Below are 18,522 nucleotides of genomic sequence, written 5' to 3' on the forward strand. Positions count from 1 at the left end.
GAAAAAGAATGTGTATATGTATGTGTGTCTGGGTCATTTTGCTGTACAGCGGAAATCAACAGAATATTGTAAATCAGCTATACGAAAACCGTTTTTTTAAAAAAGACTGGGAACCTCTATATGCCACGAGAGCGGCCCGAGAAATGGCAAAAAGATCAAAATAAATAAATAAATAAAAGACTACATTCCCTCCTACACACCTTCTCTGTTTGTCCTCTTAGGATCCTCCCCCAGGAAAACTGCCCTCCCCCCTGCACCCCAACCCAGAAAGGCCTCTCCTTCCAGTGCCCACATCCACTTTCCTTGCTGCTCTCTTGGATGCCGATCCCTCTCAGGGGCCAGAGTCGAAGAGTTCAGGAACTAGAGAGAAATCAGACATCCTCCCCTCTCATGGAGACCCAGAGAGGTTCAGGAGCTGCACGAGCCCACACAGCACGTTAGTGGCAGAGGTAGGACGAGAACTCAGCGCTCCGGAGCCTCTGCCCAGGACTCCTTGGAGGACAAATGGCTGCCTCCCCTGGTGAGCCAGAGCAGAACGTCTCCCAGACTGGGATTCCTCCAGTGCCTCCAGGTAGTCCCATGGCAGGGCCCAAAGAAAGCAGCTGTGAGTGTTTGCAAAACAAAGGAATAAATAAATGAAAATATTTATCTAATGCTTTCTATGTGCTGGTCACCACAGGCACCAGCTCTGCTACTCAAAAACCTTGGCAAGTTGCTCAATTTGGTATAGAAAAATAACTTCTGGGGACAGTGGGGGGGGGGTGCCCCAGGAGGGGGCTCAGTCGTGAATATCGATGACCAGCGGGCACAGGTGGGGCGAGTGCTTGACGCCCATGCTGAAAGCAGGCGTGCGGGGCTTGTGCACCGTGACCTGCTGGACCTCATGGGAGCCAGGTCCCGGCCGAGGCATGTGGTCCACTGGGTAGGCAAAGCGCTTGGCCATGCTGTAGATGGGGCCGCGATTCTGGTAGATGGATGGCTCAGGTCGGATGTGCATGGCTGGTCCAGGCCCTCCTGCCACATTCTCCTTGTAGAACCAGTTCTTGTCTGAGGGGCCCAAGCTGTAGCAAGGAGCAGCTCGGTTGGCAGGCAGGTTGGGCCCCAGCAGGAGTGGCAGCTGGTACTGGTTGGGACCCGGATTGGGATCCGTCACTCGGTACCGACACCGGGAGCCAAAGGTGTACTGGGGAGCCCTGCGTTCCCCAGGTGGGGGGGTCTTCTCCAAGTGGTAATGGCAGGAGGCTGGGGTGGAGCTCAGGCCTGAAAATAGGTGAATGGAGGGAAGGAGTCTCAGGGCTGGAACCAGGCCACAAACCCCAGTGTCCAACCAACGGGTCCAGGGAGGGAGCTGAGGTCCTGCTTAACCTGGCGTAACTTAACTACAACCAGGCAGGAATATCAGCACCCGAGTACGGGGCTATGGGGTGGGGGTGGGGAGGGATTTCTGCCATCCTATAACAGGATTATGAAACGGTTGTCATCATATAAAAACTACTACAAGTGTCATCAGAACATCACTCTCAGGCTGTCATTGTCCTTGTGACAGCACCAAGAAACCCCAGAAATCACTACAATCTGTGAACCCATTAGCATGACAATATCGCTGCTGCGACATGAGCCCTGTAACACTTTTAGCATAACATCGCCCTGCGACATCCAGGCATAGCACTGGCCTCAAGACATACGTGTTGTGACAAAGACATATTGACATCGCAGGGAGATGCCAGTATCGGCAGACACACTTGGTGAAGGGAGTCATGACCCCTCTGCCCCTGCTCGTATGTCCTAAGCGTGGACCCCCATCCCCCAGCCTCGCAATCCCCACCTCCCTCCCCAGTCCCATCTTACGCAGGTTAGAGATGCGCTCTGCCATGGGAACCTGAGGGCAGCTGGACATTCCAAACCGAGTTACTTTAGGATCCAAGAAATAGCAAGGCCCAGGGCTGCATACGTCCACAATCCCTGCAGGGCAGCCAAGGAGAGGCCCAGTCAGCCCCAGACGCTGTCCCTCCCTCAGCCCCACTCCCCCCCCAGGGTGTGTCTGGCCTGCCTCCTGGCAAGATCCTCCTCTCCCAAGAAAGGACAGAGGGCTCCCTTCCCAATCCTTGGACTCGGGTATTTCGGAAGCCTTGATTTTCTGCAAAATGGGGCTTTTAATACATAATTTAACATTCTCAAGGTCTTGTTCAGGAGTCCTCTGGGGACACAGTGGGTTAAGGATCCAGCAGGTCCTGCTGTGGCACGGGTTTGATCCCTGCCCTGGGAACTTCAGGCATGGCCCAAAGAAAGAGCAGATTCTGTTCAGAGGAACAGATAAAATAACAGCTGCGTCTAGCGGCTTGGTCTGCCCCCACCCCATAAGGGACTGATGCCAAGGGGATAATAAAAAGCTAATGGATAATTTTAGATGAAGAATGGGGTCCCAGTCCCAGAAAGGGGGTTTTCCTCCTGAAGAGGGTGTGTCCCCCCCAAGGAGGGGCCTATATCTCAAACCTCCAGATACACCCCCACCCTCTTCTCTCACTGGCCTTGCCCAGCAGGCCCAGCTCCTCTGTGACCCTCTGCTCCCACCCTTCCAGGGGATTCTAAGCCATCTGGGACACTTCGGGGTCCACCACCCCCACCACTTTCCCCCCAGCTACTCCCGCCCAGCTGCTGTGGCAAGTGAACCCACGGCAGCCAGAGTTAAAGGACCCCAGCGAAAAAGCAGGCAGAAGGGGACCCTGCTCTGCCTGCTGGACGTGGCATCGTCCCCTCTAAGCTCAATCTGGAGGTCCAGGCCGGAGAGGCCCACGGATTTGCCTTCAGAGGGACAGGGCACTTGGCATCCTGCCAGCTTCCTCTTGGACCCAGAGGGCCACCTGTGTGTCCCATTCAAGGGAAGGTGAGCACTCACGTTTCTCTGAGTGCCGGGTGTGCAGGGTGTAGGCCGGCTCCTGGAACATGGAGATATCATGGTCTATGTAGCCCGTGCAGGACGGCCGGAGGTACTTGGCAGGCCCGGGACCTGTGAGCACAGACGGGGCGGCCCTGAGCCTGGGCCCGTCAGATCAGAGGTGGGAGAAGCCCCAAATGCAGTGGGCCTCGTGAACATGGGGAGGGGGCAGAGGGTGGGGCGGTCTTTGCTCCCACTGATGTCGCACTGCCACCAATCCCACCATCGAGCTGCTTCCTTTGGGGAAAGGCAGTATTCCCAGATAAGATGCAGTTTCTCTCCGACAGGCAATGCATAGGAAGAAAAGTAATAATTACAAGTAACTGAGAGTTTATTCTGTGCCTAGTACTATGCGGAGCATTTTCCACGGGTTATTTCAGTTAAGCCTCTCAACACCTCTGTAAGATGCATACTCCTAATCTTCCCACCTTACAGATGAGAAAAACGAGGCTTAGAAATATCAATTTGCCCAAAGTCACACAAGTTGTTAGTGTGAAAATTCTGAGCCATTAGCCAACAGAGCCCAAATATTTAATCATACGCTAAACCACCTCCCATACAGAGCAACAATCAGTCATTCACAATGTAGTAAGAATCAGTTTGTCTGCTTTCAGTTGAGCATAAGAGTGAAGGGAAGTGAGGAAAGCTAAAGCTGGGCTAAAGATGCCACTGAATCCCTAGCATTTTTCCAAAACTGGCTTTACTTCACATCCCTTACTCCCTCTCTCCCCAAACCACCCCCCAAAATTCCCAGCAGCTAGTATTGCCTGCAAGGTTCAGCTTGGAAACTGATCTTCTGTAGCTTCAAGGGCTAGAAGGCTGGGACACTCTCAGCAGCTCTGCAGAGAGGGGAATGAGCCCAAACCCAGGGCAGGGGGCCTGCTCTCACCTTTGATGGTTGCCAGGACCACAGGGGTCTGCTTTACCTCCTGCCCCGAGGGCACCTGCACCTTCTTCTCTGGGTGCTGCCCATAGAACACAGGGTTCCTGGCCCCCTTGGGCAGTTTCATGCCTGGGGCCCAAGAGGGAGTAATAGCAGATTGCTGCTGAGAGATCTAAGTGGCTGGCAAGGAGCTGGCCCTGGGTCCTCTGCCCAAGGCCCCGGGTCCACTCTCTCTCCCTGGCACCAGAGGTTGCGTGGAGGCTGGGAAGGAAGACGGTCCTCCGGTTTGAGCAGTGGAGGCCGGCTGGGGTGCAGCCAGCTGCAGGGGCCCGCAGTCTGGAGCTAAGGATGACATCACCACAGAACTTGGACTGTGAAACCCAGAGTGTTTATTTCCCCCAGTTGCCGTGGCGCCTGAACCGTGGCTGAGAAATTCTACGCTGGCAGCTCAGTTGCGGAACCCTGAGGACTCAGTGGGGGCCCCACGGTCCCCGATCCCAACCCGACTAAACATCCTGAGGGTCCATCCCCAGGGCTCTGGGTCGGGAAGGGAGAAGGGAGAGGTGGAGTGACAGATCCAGCTCTTCACTCCTGGTGGGTGCCCTGAAAGAGTGCACCGCTCATGGGTAAAGGGTTCTTGCCACCTGCACAGCCGCCTGGGGGTGGCCCTCTGCTCCCTGCCCCTCCCAACTCTCCCCCCCCCATATTCTAGATGCCCTCCCTTCTATCACAGTCTGGTTTTTCTTGGGAAAGTTTCAAGCCAATTATTTCACACTAAGGTGGGACTGTCTGATAGCTTCCCAGGTTTTTATCCCAGGGTGTGACATCTTTAGAGGAATACTACCTGCTGCTGGCATTTCAGGCAGGGACTGGGGAAAAAATGAAGGCACATAGAGGGTAATGCTGAGGCCTCCAGAAGCTACTTCTGGGAACTGTATCTAGTCCCTTGTGATGGAGCATGATAATGTGAGAAAAAGAAGGTAAATATGTATGTGTGACTGGGTCACCTTGCTGTACCGTAGAAAATCGACAGAACCCTGTATACCAGCTATGATGGAAAAAATAAAATTCATTAAAACAAAGAAAAAAAAGAAGAAGCTACTTTCGTTGCTGGTGGTCAAGAACGCCCCCTGCGGTGGCAGGAATGTGAGGAAAGACATTGAAAGGCAGGGAAGCTATCCAGCTGCCAAAAGATTGATGGATGAGCCCCCCCGCTGAGGAAATGCTAGAGACCCCTTCACCCCTAAAAAACAGGAGGCTGGGGGGCCCTGGGGTCTGCTTTTACCCACCACTTCATAGCTCAGATGAGGGATTTGGTCTGGAGGAATGACTGCTGGCTTTAGAGAGGGTGTCACAGCCTCGGTACACAGATTAAGAAACGAGGACCAGAAAGGAGTAAAGACTTCCCCGGAGTCTCCTATTGCATTAGCAGCAGAGATGGAACCAGAGCACAAACCCCAGGACTCTCTTTGGATCAAAGGCGACAAAACCACACTCTGCACTCACTCCAACCAGCAGGCACAGTGAGGGCCCCCACAGACCAGCCGGGTGAGCTGGGAGCCCCAGAAGCCCTTCGTGGGACCAAAAGGCTTGGAACAGAGGGCAGGGTCCCGCTCCAGAGGCAGCAGATCCTGCCTGTGCCTCTCTCATCAGCCGTGGGGCAGCCAGCCGAGCCCCTGGTTTCTGGAGAGGGAGGGCTGGGCAAGGCGGGGGGGATTGAGCCAGCCTCGCTTGGCCTCCGGCCACGGGCAGTGCCGCTTCCTCTCCCCCATCCTAGTCAGCTTTTCCTGGATGAAGCTGAGGACCTGCTGGGCCACAGCCCTGATGATCCCTTCGTGCTGATATGGGCAAGATGTGGGGCTGGGACCTTCACCTTCCTGGGCCCGGGGAGGCGGTGGTCTCCAAACATTTCAGACCCCAGGAGACTTCCTGACACCTCCCCTACACACTGCCCGCCTGCTGTCCTTGCGCATGGCTCTCTTAGGGGAAAGCAAGCCACTCCTTACCCCAGCAGGTCACAAGCCACCCCATTTCTGCTCCACATGCACCCTTCCCTCCCACTTTAACAGAGCTCACCCCCGGAGAGAGCCCCTGGTTCTCTCCAGAGCCTGGAGTGGGGCAGGTCCCTGGTTTCCTTAATATGGACCCAGGAGGTATCCCCTCCCCAAGAGCATGGCTCCCCAAAGACTCCAGCATGCAGGCTGGCCCTCCTCATCTCTCATCCTCAGGGCTGCCATCTGTCCTGACTTGTCATGCTGGTGGCCCTGGTCTTCCTCCCCAACCCCAACTCTTGCCATTACCCTGGGGACTTGGGCCTGCCCAGGACCCCCCACCCATCCCTTGGCCTCCCAGTTCCCAGACCTCCTCCTCATCTCCAGATGCCTCCTCTGCACTCTTCCCAGCATGTTCTGGGCTTCTCACCCTCCTTCCAGGATCATGTCCCCTGTCCTTCCCCTTCTGGCCCTGCACAGATTCCCTGCCATCACTGAGACCCCATCAGTGACCCTGCACCTCCTCCCCACCTCCTGCCTTACTGCCCCCCTTGTCCAGCTTCTTTCCTGCTAAATCCCAGCCCTGAGTCACCAGGTCTGCCTTGCCCACCCACATCAGGAAGCTAAAAACTCCTGGGGATAGCCATGGCCCCCGAAACTTGAACGTGGCTCCATGTCACCTGGCTGCCCATCTCCTCTCTGGTCAGCTTGCTCTTTCCCTCTCCCCAGAGAGCATTTCAAACATGGCTTATTCCCCTCTGTGTGCCTGGCCCTCCCTCCAGCCCCCTGCTCTGCCTCCTGCTCACAGAGAAAACAGAGATCATCAGCCTGGACTCAGACTAAAACCCCTCTTACTGCACTGTCAGAACCACCAGCTTCCACTGTCACCTGTTCTCAACTCCCTCCTGGGGCTTAAGAGGACCCACCAAGCCATTCTCTAATCTCCTTTGCCTCTCAGAACACTTTGCTCTCCTTTGCCCCCCTCCTTGCTTGAATCTCTCTGGCCCCTTCCTATCACATTCTCCCTGCTCTACAGCCCTTCCATCAATTAAAAATCATCTCCCTGGTCACGGACACCTCTCCATCTCTGCCTGGATCCCTCTCCCCAGCCCACAGGCAAACTTTCCCAAAGAGGCATTTCCCCGCAGTCTCTATTCTCACCTCCCTTTCACATTCTGACTCTCTGCAGGCTGGCTTCAGACCCATCGCTCCACCTAAATTATGACCTGCATGTGGAAGCTGCAGCCAATGGCCACTTCTCATCCTCGCCAGACTGGCCTCTCAGCAGCCCTGGACCGCAGTGACCAGCCCGTCCCTCCTACTTGCAATGCCTGTTCCCAGTTCCAAGATGTTCTGGTCTTTTTCCCATGTCCCCGCTGCCCCTTCAAAGGCTTTCTTCCTGGCTCTTCTTCCAAAACCTGACCAATGTCGGCATAAGCTTATTAACTTCAAAGGGAAAGACAGTGACTTTATAGGGAGATTCCTGGCAGCCACCACCTCAACCAGGTGATGTATGTTAACAACATTGACAATGTGACAGACAGATGCTGTGTCCCTCCTAAGAGGATGCACTGGGAGGGACACAGCATCACTTCTGGGGTGTTCCCACCAAAGGTTCCTAACCTGAATCTAATTAGAGAGAGACCAGATAAATTCAAATCTAGATTCATGCTATAAAGCAACAGGTCTGTACTTGCTAAAAATGGCAAGATCATGAAAGAAGAACTGAAGAGCTTTTCCAGGTTAATGGAAACGAAAGGAGTTCCCTTGTGGCACCGCAGGTTATGGATCCAGGGTTGTCACTGCAGTGGCTTGGGTGGCCCAGGAACTTCCGCATACTGCAGGCATGGCCAAAAACAAAACAAAACTCAAGAGATAGGACAACCAAATGCAACATAGAGGCAAGGATTTTCTTTGCAATCAAAGCTTTTATTAGAGAAATTGACAAAAGTGGATAACAGCCTTAGGGTAGTTAAAATTATTGTATCAATGTCAATTTTCTGATTAGGATCATTGCACTCTGGTTCTGAAAGAGAAGATCCTTGTTCTTAGGAAATACACACTGAACTATTTAAGGATAAAGACATTATGTCTGCAACTTTCTAAAAATCCATACAGGCAAAAAAAATATGCATATACATAGAAAAGAACTTAAAATGTGGAGCTCCCATTGTGGCCCAGCAGGTTAGGGACCCAACATAGTGTCCGCGAGAATGTGGGTTTAATCCCTGGCCTCATTCAGCGGGTTAAGGATTCAGTGTTACAGCCAACTGCAGCGTAGGTCACAGATGTGGCTCAGATCCAGTGTTGCTGTGGCTGTGGCATAGGCTGGCAGCTGTGGTTCAGATTCAGCCCCTAGCCTGAGAACTTCGCTATGCTGGAGGTGCAGCCATTTAAAAAAAAAATTATAAAATATCAACATTTGAGAAATCTAGGTGAAGAGTATGTGGGAAATAGTTGTAATGGACTTACCACTTTTCTATAAAACTGAAGTTAGTTTAAAAAGAATTTAAGAAAAAACTGTTGGTATCTCAGAATTCTGTGCTGGGCCTTCCTCTCTCTTTCCACCACTCACCTCTCATTAGAAAGTCTCATCTCCTCTTGTTGCTTCAATCCCATCATCTGTACCCCAACAATTCCTAAATGTACATGCTTCAGGCTCAGACCTTCTTAGGAGTTTAGTCCCACACGTCCATCAGCCTCCAGCGTCACTTGAGATTCTCACAAACATTTAAAAGTCAAATATGCCCGGAGCTTTCTCATGAGATGCCCCCTGTCCCTCATTTATCTCAGTGAATGACACCACCACCCATCCAACTGTCCAAGCCAAAAATCTGGGCTTGTCCTGGACATCGCCCTTGTCCTTACCCCCCACATCCAACAATCATCAAGTTACTTGGGAAGCCTGTGAGCTCCCCAAAGCAGGGCTCCTCTCACTTACCTTGTGTCCCCAGCCCCCAACATAGTGCCCTAAAATATGATAAGTGCTTAAGAAATATTTGTGGAGTGAATGAATGAGCCGATCCATTGATTGACCAAGGAACCATCCCTCCTCCTCATGGGAACAGAATCCTACTTTCTGCACCCAGACATGTGCCCAGAATGGCTGCCTGGACTACAATTTACACTCATGCAGGTTTGTATCAGTTATCCCTTTCTGTGTAACAAATTATCCTCAAAGCCTCAGAGCTTAAAATAGCAATAAACATCTATTACCACACAGTTTCTGTGGGTCAGGAATTTAAAGATGGCTTTGCTGGGTGACTCTGAATCCAGATCTCCCCGGAAGTGGCAGTAAAAATGTCAGCAGGGGAGTTCCCATCATGGCTCAGTAGTATCCACGAGGATACAGGTTGGATCCCTGGCCCCGCTAAGTGAGCTGTGGTGTAGGCTGGAAGCTGCAGCTCCAATTCAACACCTAACCTGGGAATCTCCACATGCTGTGGGTTCAGCCCTAAAAAAAAAAAGGTGTCAGTAGGGAGTTCCCCAGTAGCTTTGGATCTGGTGGTGTCACTGCTGTGGCATGGGTTTGATCCCTGGCCTGGAACTTCCACATGCTATGGGTGCAGCCAAAAAGGAAAAAAAAAAAAAAAAAGACATCAGTAGGAGCTGTGGTCATCTGAAAGTGTGACTGGGGCTTGCAGATCTGCTTCCAAGACGACTCAGCTCATATGAATGGTGAGTTGGTACTGACAGTTGACAAGAAGTTCCTCTCCACATGGGACTCCACAGGCTACTCAACTGTCCTCAGGTCATGGCGGCCAGATTCCCCCAGAGCGTGCTCTCAGAACATAGGAGTTCCCTTGTGGTGCAGTGGGTTAAGGACCTGGCATCATCACTGCAGCAGCTCAGGTCACTGCTGTGGCCCAGGTTTGATCCCTGGCCCAGGAAAGTTCATATGCTGTGGGGGTGGCCAAAAAAAAAAAAAAAAAAAACAGGAATAGACCAACACAGAAGCTGCCATGTCTTTTGTGACCTGGTATTGGAAATCACACGCCATTTCTACAGTGCCCTACGAGCCATACAGGTCAGCCCTATTCAGTGTGGAAGGTGATCGTACAAGGTCATGAACACCAGAAGGTGAAGATCATGGAGGCCCATCTTGAAGACTGGCTCCCACAGGTTTTTCACTGATCAAGGACACCAAGGCCATGGGGCCACTAGGGGCTGAAATTCAAGCTGCATGTCCTAGGGTAAAGTGGCATAGCTTCTAAAGCCCTCACAGACTGAAGACAGCCTGCCAGCTTGCTCCAGCTGTCTCTTGGTTGTCAGCCTTGCCTCTCCTTCAAAGGATTCCTGGGAGTCGTGCAGAGAACACGACCTGGTATCCACAGTTACCCTCATCACAACCACCAGGCACTGCCCTTTATAAGGCCTTGGCACCTCTGTTGGAGGGCAGCATCCAAGCGTATGGTGGTTCTATGATCTACAGATGAGGGAAAGGTGCAGGGAGCTGAGGTGACTCGCCTGAGGCCACACAGAGAAGGCTTGGCAGAACCAGACTTCTGGCTCCTAACCCCACATTCTTTCCACTGCCCTGCCCAGCCGCCAGCCCAGACCCATGTCTCCTAACAATCATTGAAGCCTCATTCAAAGCTGAGCAGGTACTTCTCATCCTTCTTGTGGGAGCTCCACCCCAGCCCCCAAAGTAACGCCCCATGCTAGACCCTGGGCAGGTATGTTCACAAATTTTTGAGGACTATCCATTCCCCCTCTTCAAGGCTCTCTCTGCAGCCTGCTGAAGAGCCTCTGGTGGGGGAGAGCAGGGGTTAACAGCATGAACCAATATTTAGAAATAGCACAACTCCAGGAGGAGTCAGCTGCAGCCAGCTGGTCACAGCCACTGAAGCCACAAGCCATTGTGGACGTGGTGTGGGAGATGCATGCTTGCTCCTGGGAACAGAGGCTCTGAGAGGGTCCTCTACCACCCCCAGCCCCTGTCTCCCCAGTACAGCCTGGGCATGGCTCAGAGCCTGCCCTTGGCCAAGAAAAGCCCTGCCATCGGCCTCCCATCCACAACTCACAGCCGGCTCCCAAGGGTAGCAAACATAACTTTCAGCTCCTGAATTGTGTAATTGTTGGGAATAGCTGTCCCCGCCCCTCCTGATCCTGGCTGTCTGCACTTGCTGGAGCCCCACTGATGCCTCCAGCCAGGAACAGGAGCAGGACCACTCCTAGCAGAAGCCCCTGGTCTGAGGTTCAGGCCCAGGCCCACTGCTGTGGCGCTCCTGGCCATGAACCTGCAGGGCCACGGAATCAGGGTCAAAGGCCCGTGACCCCTTGCACAGTAGTGGCCTGGGTTCTATGTCCTTCATGGCAGAGGACCAATTCCCTGAGGTTAGGACCTGGGCAGCAGGAGCTGAGGCAACACCCCATCTAGGGCACAAGTACCCGCCATTTACCGGCAAGCTGGCTCTGGCCACAGGCTCTCTGGGTGGGGCCCAGGCAGTCAGCCTGCAAAATATAGAGGCACTCAGAGTGCCAGGCCCTGGCCAAAGGCAGGGCCGAGCCACAGCCACTGCCAGAGCGAGTGCTCTTAATCCACGAGGCGTCGAGGATGAGTGACCAGGAGGGCCTGGCTGAACTCTGCTGCAGGGAAGTGGGTGATGCAGGGTGCTCACTGTCTTGTTCTCCCAGAGACACTTCACTGAGGGAAACTGAGGCAGCACATATCACAGGGCATTCAGAAATTTTTGAAATTTTTGCATCCTCTTTCAGCCCTGGGGTGTGGGTGTCCTTCTTCATTCTTCAAGTCTGTTCTCTACCTGTTGCCTGTGCTTTGCTAGGAAGAAATCTATGTAGGGGCACGAGAGGCATTGATTTACACCTGCTGACCCCACTAGGCTCGCCCCGGGGTCACTAGGAGATGGCTCCTCAAGGGAGTCAGTGGAAAGGGAGCTGAGTGGTGGGAAGGAAGACGGGGAGGCTTTCTGGAGGAAGGTGAGATGAGGCCAGAGAGGCTGGGGCAGTCAGGGATGGTCACTCCAGCCTGACCAACCCAAGCCAGAGAAAGTCATGGCGAAGATCAGAAGGCAAAAGGAGAAGACCTGAGGATGCCAGGGAGGCCCTGGTCAGCTATACTCAGGATGGGGATTTGGAGGCCTTGGGGGGTGGGACGCATCCAAGGAGGCTGGGAGGGAACCATGGAGGAGCAAGCAGTACCCGGTCCAACAGCCTTTGCTCTGAGACAGTAAAAGGCGATCAGGCATCAGTTCCAAAGCAACACGAGGCCTCAACTTTCTGCCAGTCTGCCTGGCATGAGGCCACTCGGTACCAGTCTGGGGTTCAGGTCCTAGGCTCCAGGCTGAACAAAGGCCAGGTCTGTGTATGCGGCAGCCCCAACATCCCTTTTCACCAGAGCCTCAGTTTTCTCATCGGTGAAAAGGGAACACTGTCCTCGACCCCACACTTCCCAGGGTTGTCAAGAGACCAGGTGAATGTTTTGTAAACTGAGAAGCCCCAGCAGAGAAGCAAGTGTGGTTATTACTGCCGTGCTGGTTGCCATTATTTTTCCAGGCCTGTGTTTCTCTCCCCAGCTAGCAACCAGGCCGGGGGAGGCTGCGAGCTAATCCTAACTTGAATCTCCGCTGTGGGCGGGAACTCCGTCTGGAGTCTCCAACGACTGACTCCGACTCCGGTAGTGGTGGGTAAATCTGTGTGGGTGGGGCTCAGGGGAGGAGATGGGAGAGGAAAGGATGGGCAGATGGGGTGGGTGGAAATCTCCACCCACATTTTTGATTCATAAAGAAGGAGAAGGCTCCTTTGCTTTTGTCATTCCTAAAAAGAAAGCTCTTTTCCTCGCAACGTTATCTTCTCAGCAGCTCCTGCAACCCTGGGTCCACACTTGGCCAGTAATTAGCCCCTAACAAGGACCAGGTGCCTTGCTGACTTGGGAAGAAGGAAAAACAAGGGACAAGTGTGGAGTCGATGGCTTTATTGCCACCAAGACCAGTTGAGCACAGCCCCGCCCAAGGCCTTCTAGGGTAAACCAGATGCGAGTCAGGTTTGCCAAAATCCCCACAGAGCTGCAGCGAATGGCTTCTTAATCAAACACAACATGCATTTATTGAGCACCTACTGTGTGCAGCTGCCTCTGGAAGCTATAAGCAAAATGTGAGACACAGGGAGGAGGTGCAGCAGGACTACAGGGCAAGGAGTGGAAAGGACAAGCATTTGTTGAGTACCTTCTGTATACCCAGAGCTAGGCACTTGAGGTATTTTAAAGCATTTAATCCTCACTAACCCAATTTTACAAATGAGAAAACTGAACTATAGAAAAGTGAAGTGACTTGCTCAAGGTTGGACAGCAAAGCAGGAGAGCTGAGGCTGGAATCCAGAGCCTGGGTTACCACTGTGCTATGGTGGTAAGAGCTCTGAGCTTGGGTTCTAAGACCTGACTCCACCTCCTGGCAGCAAAATAGACTTGTTCAAGTCCCTTAATCTCCCTCAGCCTCAGTTTCTTCATCTTCAAAATGGGGCTCAATTTCGTTGTAAACTCTGAAGAGCCGTGTACATGGTAGGACCATCACTGGACAGGGGAGGTGCTGGGGAGTGTGTGGTGGGATGGGGTTGGGGTTGGGCTGAAGCAGGCAGATGTGACAGAGATTCTGATGGAAGAAGGGAGGGGAAAACGCTCCAGGGGTCCTTTTCCACCCATTCCCTGGTCAGAGAAACCAAGGCCAGGCAGCGCTGATGCTGAGGCTAAGCAGAGAGCAAGCAGAGCCTCTAGGCGCCACTGGAAGCTCTGCGGTATTGCCTTTTCTCCTGTTTGGGACAAGGCTGATGTTGTTGCCTGGGAGTGAGCCAAGAGGAGCAGGGCCTCAGCCTGAAGCTGTTAGGTAGGAGCTAAATCCAGGGCCAGACTTCCAGAAGGCAGCCTCAGAAAGTTGAAACACCCAAATTTAGGAGTCAGGAGGCCTGGGGTTCTGGTCCCATATGGCCAGGGCCCTACTCTCCATCTGGGGGCCTTGCAAGAACCACTTCCAGCTCTGAGCCAGTTTTCTTCTCCGTAAAATGGGGCGGGAGGGTGGGGGAATGGTTATCACTCACCTTGCAGGATTAGTTTGAGGCAAATGATAGGGAGTTGACAATCCCTCCTGCCTCGTGGGAGACTGGAGAACATTTCTCCTTTACCGACTAGGAAACCGAGGCCCTGTGAAGCAGAAAAGGACAAGGGTGCACAGACAGTGGGCACCCAGCTATGCAGAACCTCAGGCTAGTGCTTCTCTGCCCAAATGGAGTCCTGAAGAGACCTCCGAGGCAAAGCAGCCCAAAAGCAGCCTGTGGGGGGTGGGGGTGGGGGGTCAACTAACCTTCCTCCTTGGCCTGGGTAGGGACGTCCCCGATCCACACAACCCTTGCAACAGCTGAAAGCAGAGAAGCGAGGGCACGGGCTCAGCTCCCAGAGGAGCTCTCCGAGAGCCCCGGAGTCAGAGCTCAGGAGGTCTGGGCTCCTCTGGGTTTTGGTCCCAAATCTCTGAGGTGGAGCCTGGGTCTGACCGAGCCGTAAGGGTCCCCTTACCCCGGCACGGGGAGGAGCAGCCAGCACGGGCCCTTTAAGAAGGTGGGGGCGGGAGGGGGCGACGGGAGAGCCCCAGCCTGAAACCAGAGCGCGGGTCGGCGCCTGCCCCGCCCCCAGGGTTAAGTGGGCGGCGGGCCGCCCGGAGTCCCAGCCCGCGCCGGTTCTCTCAGCTCGAGCCTCTGGTGTCCAAGCTCCGCTCCTCCAAGTCCTGCCGCCCTGCCCGCCGCGATGCGCTCGGGCCCGCGGCTCCCGCGTCCGGCCCCCGCCCTGGCCCTGGCCTTAACCTTCGCAGTGTTGGCGCGCCCGGCGGCCACAGGTGAGTGACGGGCCTGAAACCCCGATCCTGACAGGAACTGCGGCGGGTTCCTTAGGTAGAGAAGAAGGCCGGGAGGACCCAGGAGTGGCCCCCAGACCGCGAAACTAGCGGCTGCACTTCTGCCACCCCAGGCTAGGGTCCCTGACCGTCGGACCTCACCCCCAGCGGATGCGGGACTTCCAGCGATGGCTCTGGATCTGGGGGGTCATGTGGGCTCCGGTTCTCAGAGGTTGGCCCCAGGGTCTTTTGCCTAGGGCGTGGCTCTGCGAGGGCTGCCCGCTGTACCCAGAGGGGTCGCCTCGGGGCTGACTGGGTTCCCTGTGCCCCAGCAGGCTTCCTGTGACTGAGTTGGTGCTTAGAGGACACTTAGTGACAGCAAGAAGCCAGTAGCCTTGCCTCAGACCCCAGGCCAGGAAGGGGGAGTGCTGTGAGGCTCGATGGGGAGGGAGTTCCCCATGTGCCCCAGCCTCCACCTCCTCTGGCCTCCTCCAGCAGCGCCCCGGCTCCTGCTCCCCTTTTTCCCCTGAGTGCGTTTCCAGCCCGGCCTCTTCACCACCAGCTTCTCCTGTTCTCCTCCCCTCCTGTCTCCTCTCTCCTCACTGAGAAGGCCTGGTTGGTGACAGATGGGACCACCCACCCTTCAGCCTCTCAGAGACAGGACTGGTGCCCCTCAGATATCCTCTGCCCCTCAGACAGCCCTGGGCAACCCACTGCCACAGCTCGCTGTCCCAGGCTTTGGTGCTTTCCCCAGCACAGAGAGAATGCCATCAGAGAGGGGCTAGGACATATCCCGTCTCTAGTGCAATGCAACCCCCGCTAATGCTGCGTTCTTGCCTTAGTTGAGGCACAATCTAGTTATGCCATAAGAACTGAGGCCTCAGGGCCCATCAGTCATTACTACCCATGTATGTATGAATCAGTGCTTCAGCCTCCATCTTCGGGACCATGCCAAGAACAACGCTGAGCAGAAGGGCCTGTGCCTCCCTTCCAGGGACCCAGGCCACACCCCTCTCTCCATCAGATGGGGAAGCCAGCTCAAATAGACAGTGATCATGAAGTGCCCAAAAGGGAAATGAGTCAGCGGAGGACCCCCCCCCAACTGCTACCACCACTGGGTTGGTCAGAGCTGGATCCCCAGGCTCCCTGTTCCTGTCTCCAGGGACCCCGTCCTCCAGAGTCTCAGGGCCTGGATGATGGGCTGGGATTCTAGAGAGATGGAAAGGGAGCATTTGAACTGACTAGAGAGATTCGCTCATTTGGCCCCCAGACTCCCTCTGAGGAAGAGACTCCAGCACCCCCTCCTCCTTGGGCTTCAACTGAGAGCCATTCTCAAATACCTTCTCGGCATCAGTAATGTACAGACATTGTGCTGGGCAGTCAGCCGTGCACAGAAATGCATAGGCTGAACTTGGACTCATTCAGGAGGCAGAAAAGCAAATTGCAACTCAAACAGCAGAGTTCCCTGATGGCCTAGTGGTTAAGGATCCAGTGTTGTCACTGCCGTGGCTCAGGTCACTGCTGTGGCACAGATTTGATCCAGGGTGCAGGAAGTTCCACATGCCTTGGGTGCGACAAAAAAAAAAAAAAAAAAAACCTCACTCAGCAATTCCTATCATGTCTGCAAAGATCCAGATGAGGAATATGGTGAGGATAAATTCAGAGGCAAGCTAGGGCAGGGCAGAAGGTGATCCTTGAGCCAAGCCTCAGAGGATGGGAAGGCAGTCAGAATGCCAGGTGAGAGCTCATTGAGCAAAGGCTCTGAGGTGGGTATGAACAGAGGGAGGGTGAGATAAGAAGGCCGGTTGCCTGACCAGAAGGCATATATATTTTGAGCACAAGCCGGGAAGTACCATTGGACTAGGGCTCAGAAATCTGAAATAGCAAACTGTAGCCTGCAGCCTATGCCCAGTTGGCAGTGGGGAGCCAGAGAAAGTTTTAGAGTGGAGAACAGCATGTTGCCAGTGGAATTTGATAGCAGCAAGGTGACCCCTGTCTTTAGGAGGGATTTGGAAATGGTGAGGGGATGGGAAGCTGGTATCCACTTCCCCCTTCCAGACAGAGCACCCCTCCCAGCTCTGTCACCATTCCTGGCTTAGCTCCCTGTCCTGGTCTCTGTAATGGGGCAGCCCTTCCTTGAGAAAGGCATCAGTCATTCTCACCCCTCCTGGACACCTCAAACCCCAGAGGTCCTCCACTCTCATGGACCACAGTGAGGCACACTGCTTTCCCTGCATCATCAGCATTCCAGAACATCCAGGTCATGGGGTCCGAGAGTCAAGCACCCTTGGAATCCATCTGGCCAACTATCCAACTATGCAGACAGGGAAACTGAGGCCCCAGGGAGGAAGCAAAGTGATCCAACCCAGAGAGAAGCCAGCTGCCCAGCAAGAACCCCCAGTTTCACTTTATGGCCTGTGTGGGCAGCGAGGCTTGGACCACTGTGCCAGGGTGGATGATAAGTATGGTGTCCAGCTCCTTCGGAGCCCTGTGGGAGGCCCAGCAGAGCCACAAGCCTTGGGGAGGTTGGGTTTGAGCTGATGTGGTTCCAGTCAGTGAGAACAGCCTCAGCAAAACCAAGAGGTCAGAGTACGCTCAGAGCATGCAGGGCCAGTGGCTCCCACACCTCTTCCCTGCCTGGCCCAGCTGACTTTGAGGACGAGAGGCTGAAATGGGACTGAGGGAGGAGTACCTGGCAGAGAGGGTTCCTGTATAATCCCGGTGAGGGCTCTGAACTGATGGGGGTATCTTAGAGAGCAGGGCTGGGGTGGAGGCGGGGGAGCGTCAGGTGCAAAGAATTGAACCAGGGTAGATTCTGTTGCGTTTAAGTATGGTCTAGGGAGACCGATGGTGCTGGAGACAGCCTCTGAACCGCGTGTGTGTGTGTCTGTGTGTGCACGCGCTGCCCCAGCCCTCTAGAGCAGGACAGGGGCCAGGGCCCTTGGTCCAGCCCACCCAAACTCTGAAGAAGCTGTTCCAGAACCAAGTATAACGGAGCCCCCCTCCCATCATTCGCCTGCCCAGCCAGGACAAGAAGAGCCTTTCAGGGCTGCCCGCCTGGGGGGCTCAAGGAGGGGTTTTGCACCAGGTGGGCCTGGAGGCTGTGGGGTGTGTGTGGAGAGCGCTCAGAGGAAGTGTGTGGGGAACTGGGCGTGCTGCCCGGGAGGGGGCGGGCAGAGGAGGGGGAGTTGGAAATAGCCTGACTCCACACTCACTAGCGCATACAGATGTGGGCCCGCACACAGAGCACACACAACCCTGCACACAGCCAGCCTTGCTCACAGACCTGGGCTGGGTGGTGCCTTCAGGGAAGCGGGTGCGGACCAGGAGGGGGCAGGGGTGCTGAGCTGCGCTGTGGCTCCTGTTCAGTCCCAAGAGCAAATAAACAAGGGGGCCTTTGGGTCTGGGACTTGAGCCTGCTCCTTTCCAGGTCCCTCTGCCCCTTTACTGCCTCTCCCCAACTCCTGGCCCCTTCCAGCTCCCCTTTTGCCTCCAACACACCCCTGACCCAGCATGTGTCCAGTTCTGGAGAGCCTTCTAGAGTTAAGACTCCTTTTCCAGGTGCAGGCTTAGGGTGTGTTTCCAAAATACTGTGTTACCATTATTACTGAATGCGTATGAATAATTTCTTTTGGCCACACACAGCATTCGGAAGTTCCCCGGGCCAGGGATCGAACCCCCACCATAGCAGTAACAATGCCAGATCCTTTAACGGCTAGGCCACTGAGGAACTCCTGTATGAGTAATTTCTAAATGAACTGAATTCGTATGAACAATTTTGCCCAAGGATTCTCCCCGGGGTCAGGGTTCCTGGCTCTCTCTGCCTCTCAGAGAACAGGGGAGAGGATGGAGCACTCTCATCAGAGCTCCAGGATACCC

At 54.5% G+C, this 18,522-nt stretch overlaps 2 protein-coding genes across 2 annotated transcripts in view; one reads left to right on the forward strand and one right to left on the reverse strand.

Moving 5' to 3' along the window:
* On the reverse strand, positions 309–4,045 carry ODF3L1 (outer dense fiber of sperm tails 3 like 1). The gene is made up of 4 exons (XM_001929275.5): positions 3,825–4,045; positions 2,897–3,007; positions 1,849–1,962; positions 309–1,260 (listed from the first exon to the last, which is right to left on the reverse strand). The coding sequence occupies exons 1-4, from the start codon at positions 3,943–3,945 to the stop codon at positions 779–781; spliced, it is 828 nt and encodes a 275-aa protein (XP_001929310.3). The 5' UTR covers positions 3,946–4,045; the 3' UTR covers positions 309–778.
* The window catches only part of CSPG4 (chondroitin sulfate proteoglycan 4), a 39,421-nt gene continuing 35,105 nt past the window's right edge, over positions 14,207–18,522 (forward strand). The window contains exon 1 of the mRNA XM_003128485.6: positions 14,207–14,646. Coding sequence (XP_003128533.4) covers positions 14,559–14,646 — 88 coding nt within the window. The 5' untranslated portion in view covers positions 14,207–14,558. The remainder of the gene's footprint in view (positions 14,647–18,522) is intronic.

This window comes from Sus scrofa, chromosome 7, assembly GCF_000003025.6.
Source record: "Sus scrofa isolate TJ Tabasco breed Duroc chromosome 7, Sscrofa11.1, whole genome shotgun sequence".
Lineage (NCBI taxonomy): Eukaryota > Metazoa > Chordata > Mammalia > Artiodactyla > Suidae > Sus > Sus scrofa.